The sequence below is a fragment of the Nelumbo nucifera genome, chromosome 1 (genome assembly GCF_055504915.1).
Source record: "Nelumbo nucifera cultivar China Antique chromosome 1, China Antique-T2T, whole genome shotgun sequence".
Classification (NCBI taxonomy): Eukaryota; Viridiplantae; Streptophyta; class Magnoliopsida; order Proteales; family Nelumbonaceae; genus Nelumbo; species Nelumbo nucifera.
This window is the reverse complement of record NC_142649.1, coordinates 187,801,011-187,806,693: the sequence shown is the minus strand read 5'-3', so window position 1 is coordinate 187,806,693 and position 5,683 is coordinate 187,801,011. Positions and strand designations below refer to the sequence as shown.

At 37.2% G+C, this 5,683-nt stretch overlaps 1 protein-coding gene across 1 annotated transcript; it reads right to left on the bottom strand.

Annotated features, from left to right (window-relative positions):
- Positions 1-1,130: 1,130 nt before the first annotated feature.
- LOC104596154 (large ribosomal subunit protein eL24) lies at positions 1,131-5,151 on the bottom strand. The gene is made up of 5 exons (XM_010257200.3): positions 5,016-5,151; positions 3,162-3,237; positions 2,903-3,004; positions 2,622-2,770; positions 1,131-1,545 (listed from the first exon to the last, which is right to left on the bottom strand). The coding sequence occupies exons 1-5, from the start codon at positions 5,024-5,026 to the stop codon at positions 1,389-1,391; spliced, it is 495 nt and encodes a 164-aa protein (XP_010255502.1). The 5' UTR covers positions 5,027-5,151; the 3' UTR covers positions 1,131-1,388.
- Between the last annotated feature and the right edge of the window lie 532 nt (positions 5,152-5,683).

Genomic DNA, 5,683 nt, shown 5'->3' with positions numbered 1-5,683 from the left:
GGTTGGATAAGATTAATTCATTGATCTCCTGTCTGAAAAAAATAAGGATAAATTTCTTAAACTATCACTAAAGTTTAGGAAATTGACTAACTAGACCCTTATTATTTTAAGAATCAATAATGGCTTAATTGTCTTAAAAAATAAAAGAAAAGAAGAAAGATATGTGGTTACTTCGCACTTGTGTGTTCATATATTCTACCACAAGGAAAACTCAACTCTAACCTGCTTTCACTTTTGAGATCCACTGATTTATTCATCATCATCATCAATTCTACAAACTAGATTATTGGTTCAGCTTGGTAGATCAATTAGATGGCTTAAATTAGTTGAAATCGCCAATCGAGAGGTGATTCAGTTGGCACGTTAGATGTATTTTTTCAATAGACAAGTGAATTCAATTCTCACAACCACCGAACTTTGAAAAAAGAGATATTATTAGTGTGGTGTGCACTATTCAAATAGCCCCCCATGGGGATCCCTATCACCAAAATACCAAAGGAGACAATAGTTGAAATCTTGTTAAATCAATTAAATGATCTACGAATCCCTTTTACTGGCGCCTCGGAACTTAAGCTTGGTTTGGAATGCTGTTTGGATAGACCATATTAGTAGAAATCCAGGTTATCACTTGTATGATTCAACTTATTCTTGCCCTTATTTCTCTGTCCATTTCCATTTAAAAGCCCCACCCTCAGCCATCCCCCATGTCATCAATACTTTGACATAAGCAGTCTAAGCCTGTAAGGAGTTAATTTCTTTGGAATACACTGCAGTAGCTCACTGAAGAAATATGAAATTACAGCCCCCCATAATTTATTAGTAGCTCCCCTATAAACCGCATCCTGCCCATGATTTGGCATCAATCCACAGTCAAAATTCATTCCACCTGTCGATAGGGCTAAAAATTTTGAGGTGGGCTGAACAGTCACTCTCCCTAAACCGCTTCCTTTCGAGTTTTATCACCAGTTGACCAACTCCCATCCGTCGGGGACCTCGAGCTCGAGGCCCAAATGAATGATGAACGAATGAAAAACTCCTCATCAATTATGACTCGCAACAATTCTCACCTTTCACTATCATTCTCACCAGATGTATTTCTTGCATTATAAATATTAGTTTCTCACTTCACCTATCAGAAAAAAAATGAATATTTCTTTCAAAGAACTCAAACAAAAGCATTTTGTTTCTCTCATAACACCATGTTTTCGACCTACTTGACTGATCCCCATTAATGTATAACTTAAACAACAAAGTTAATAGCAACTCGATTCAATTTGCAGGATTTAAGGAACAACAAGAACTCAGAAACATTTTACCAAAATCTATCAATCCCTACAAAGCCTTAAAAACAAAGATCTGCTTAATTCTCTACCACATCTGCAGTATGTTCAACGCTTTCCACCACCACCTCCAAGTTTGGGGCCCTTAGGTCCAGCACCCTTGGGCAAGGTACCCTTGCTTTGAGTCTTCTGCGTCTTTGACATTATTTCTGCTTTCTTTGCCTTCTTTTCATCCTTGGTCTTCTTGATCCTCTCCTTGATTTCCCTGGCATAATATCAAGGCATTCAGTGGCAATAAAAAATAGTTCGGATTTGACACATGTCCACTTGCTTACTGCCGACTGCTACTGGCAAATAAAAAAATGAAGCCCTTAGACACATGGCAAACACCCTATTCTAAAACTGATTATGATAAAAAAAGTGTTGATCACTGTTTTTAAAACGGGACCAGACGGCCGGACTGGAAAAACCAAGAACCGGTCACCTGACCGGTTCCACTTTCCTCTAAAACCACTTTTTCCTCCAAAACCGTTGATTTTGGTCAGCAAACTGCTGAACCGGCCGGTTAACCACTTGAACCGTTTTGACTGTTTTCCAATTTTTTAAATTTTTTATTTTTTTGTCAGAACAGGTTGGCCTTTCGGGTCGAATAGTCGGACCATTCGAACCGGTGACCAGACCCCTGACTGGTTCTGTCACTGGTTCGTTTTTAAAAACCATGGTGTTGATAGAGATACCCATCGTAAAAGTTCTAACTGAAACCTAAAGTTGCCATCAATGAATTTGGGCCCCATGCTAAATCTCATAAAGAAGCAAAACTGATTAAGATACTTCTAATTCGAAACCAAAAAAAAAATGTGTTGATAGATATACCATCCTAAAAGTTCTAACCGAAACCAAAAGTTGCCATCAATGAATTTCGGCCCCATGCCAAATCTCATAAAGAAGTAATATTTATCCTACACAAGCCCCTCTCTTTATATAACTCCTCAACCCAAAAGAAAAGGGTGTTATTCCCTATCAGATACAAAAAAAAAAAGAATTGGGAATGTGGAATCAGGGTTAAGGCCGTCAATGGGTCGAGTCTACCTGACAGAACAGAACCGACCAAACCCATTATGTCAGCTCTGGTTCTGCTCTTTTGTCTTTGATTAACCATTGGGGTGGCTGGCTCTAATTAAAAGAACTTAACAACAAAAAAACGGTTAAAAATATTCAGTTGTTATTTATCAGAGGCTGATAATATCTTTGGGAGCTGAGCACAAGATCATTTGCTAGTAGTGGAATGAAATTTTAGGGGAAAACCACAAACAGTGAATAACAGCAGATTACTAAGCATACCGCAGGGCAGCCTCCCTCGCAGCATCTCGGACCTCAGCCTTTTCAGTTCTCCTCTTCTGGATCACCTCCAAGGTAGCACCCACAATGGACCTTGAGTAAGGTTTTTTAGTGGTCCGACGCCTCTTCTTTACAGCCTCAGCAGCAATGTCCTGTGAGTACAATAGGAATTGAATTCAGGTTAACTACAACGAACCAAATAAACAATAAAGTGAATAGCAGCAAAGATGAGTTTGCTAACAAGAGAAAAAAAAAATGAACTTGCATTTCAATAATACAGTTACCTTCTTATGCTGCTTCCTGTACATGGCTGTCCAGGTAAGCTTCGATGGCTTCAGTCGGTTGTGGAAGTACCTCTTGCACTTTGAATTGGCAAAGAGGAAAACCTAAGTTGAAAAATCAAGAAAGTCATTCAGTATGAAATTGGTCACACACAGAAATACATGCTGACAAAAACAAGAAATAACTATGAAGTGAGTGCACTAGTCAATACATACCAAAGAAGAGGAGAAAAAACAAAAAAAAATGGCATTAAAATCTTACCTGCGAATCTGAACGAACAAATCTGATACCCTTACCAGGATATATCTTGGCACCGCTGAAGCGGCAGAGTTCAGTCCTGAAATGCCACAAGTGCAGAATATAAGATCTAGCAATTATAGGTGCCGTTTTACTTTGTAATCACATCTAACTATATGGGCGCTCAAGTACCAACCCAGAAAGCCATATGGACACACAGTAATTCGTGTGACAATCTGCATGGTGCTCCATGCTCCATTAAATTATTCATCTAGTTATTTGTAGTTTGTCATTAAATCAAAACTCGGATGCTAGTTCCCCATTATTGAACACTAACACCAAAATCCAGAGTTATTGAAAGGCAGCATCAAGCATGTTGCACTAGTTGATCACCCCCAAAAGAGCTATACCAGAAATCCATAGTCTTACAAGTAATAACTTGTGCAATGGTGAATATCTAGCAATGCCCCTTTCCTTCTCTGGTGACAATTAACACATAGTGTGGATGTTTGAGATTTAGAAGACATAACATCAACAGTAAGACCAAATTTAAGTTTGAGTAGCAAACAAGTGCTTGTACATTCTGACTACAATGATAAATAACTAATTTAACTACTTGTTTGGATTGAATAAACAATGCGACCTTAAGGCTGTGTTAGTTTGTGATACAAACGCAAATATGTTCCATGCATAAATACCTTTTTTCGGTTCAAGGATGCAAAGTACGTTTTAAATTCTAACCCATTTTTGTTCTCTTCCTGTTTGTTTTAAATTGATGCAAAAGGCTGTACAATGGTCTCTCTCCAATTGAATCAGATCAGCTCAAGATTCAAAAAATACAAATTTGTACCCAAAAAGTAGGTACAGTAATGCACTCTCACACTACAAAAATGTCAAAAAAGATATTTTTCCTCTCCTAATCGTTGCATTTTTGTATTTCAAACAAACACTCAAAAATCTGAACCGGGATGCATAAAAACCCAGGTTCTGTGTTTGTATCACAAACAAATACAGCCTAAAAAGATAACATTTACAGAACCAATTAAGGATAAAATAATAACCAAACAACCTATTGATATCATCATCAAGGATAACTAAAATCACCACAAAGTTATGATTGAATTTAATTAACTTTAAATTAGTTCAGTTATCCAGATCCCTGTGTTAAGCCACAAACAGTCAGCAATAGGAAACATCATCAGGGTTTTGGTATGGTAATCTATTAGGAAATCTTAACTGAAATGGAAATAAACACAATTTCAAAATATAAGTTATGGGCAAATTATTAAATCTAAAAGGTCGTTAAATCGCAACAAGATTACGATTAAGAGTGAATCTTAAATTCTTATATCAGTTCGATTATCTAGATTTACGTGGTGACCCACTAGTTTTTTAGCGAAGATACCATTGTAAGGATCTTAATACAGTAATGGATGCAATTATAAAATAGAAGTGATTGGTAAACGATTGAATCTAATAATATCCTAAACATTATCAAATATTGAGACTTTGAGAGAAAAAGGAACCAGACAAAATCAATAGCTGACTCACAAAATTCATAAACCTCAAAGCTCATCCCCAATGATCGAGACAAAGTTCAGAAAGAAACCCCATTTGAGTACATATCTAGAAGATGTATTCATGAAATACAGTTCGCATTAAAGACCCAGTCCTAAACCTACGACTTTTGATATCATGTAATCGGTTTCTGGAGATTCCTAACTTCCCAACAAGAAATTCAAAAATAAAATATGAGCGAAAGAGGGAGATAACAATCATCAGAATAATCGATTAGTCGAAAGGCAGAGCATGATTTTAACGGAGGATGGAACTTGATTTCACAAAGAGAAAAGAAAAGGAAAAGGAAGGAGAACGTACTTCAGAACCATGACTGCTGCTGCTGTTGCCTCTCTACCTCTCCGCTCGTTGCAGCAACCCTAAGAGCCAAAACCCTAAAAGCGCCGAACTGATGAAGTATAGAACTGAACAACCTAAAACGTTATGATGGAATAGAATAGGATCCATATTGCAGATTTCAGATCTATAGCACAAAGCTTTGGATTGGAATCTTTGTACAGAACACAATAAATTGTATACGGGATCTGCTGGAGTACATCGAAAATGCATACATCATTTACACATTTTATTTTAAAACGTTGGATTATAATATATTCACATGGATATGAAGAAATATGATCAACTCGCGATTAAAAATAGACAAAATGCAATCTATCGGAGGCATCGCACGAGCTGGGCTTGGGTTTTTCGAATGAAGGCTGGGCTCATTGAGCTTGAGTTGGAGCATGAGAAGGTACTAGGTAGGTCTAAGCTAAAATCGAGCCAAGCCCAACCCAACCCATATATGCAATCTTTTATGAAATATATTTATCCCATATATGCACTTATTTAAATATACAAAATACCTCACTTGAGGAATCAAATTGACAAATAAAACTAGGCCTAAACTATGCCCAAAGCTTGAGGCCAAGGTTTCGTGTAGTGATCAGGCTGGGTTTGGTTTGGGTTCAGGTTGGCCCCATTTATTT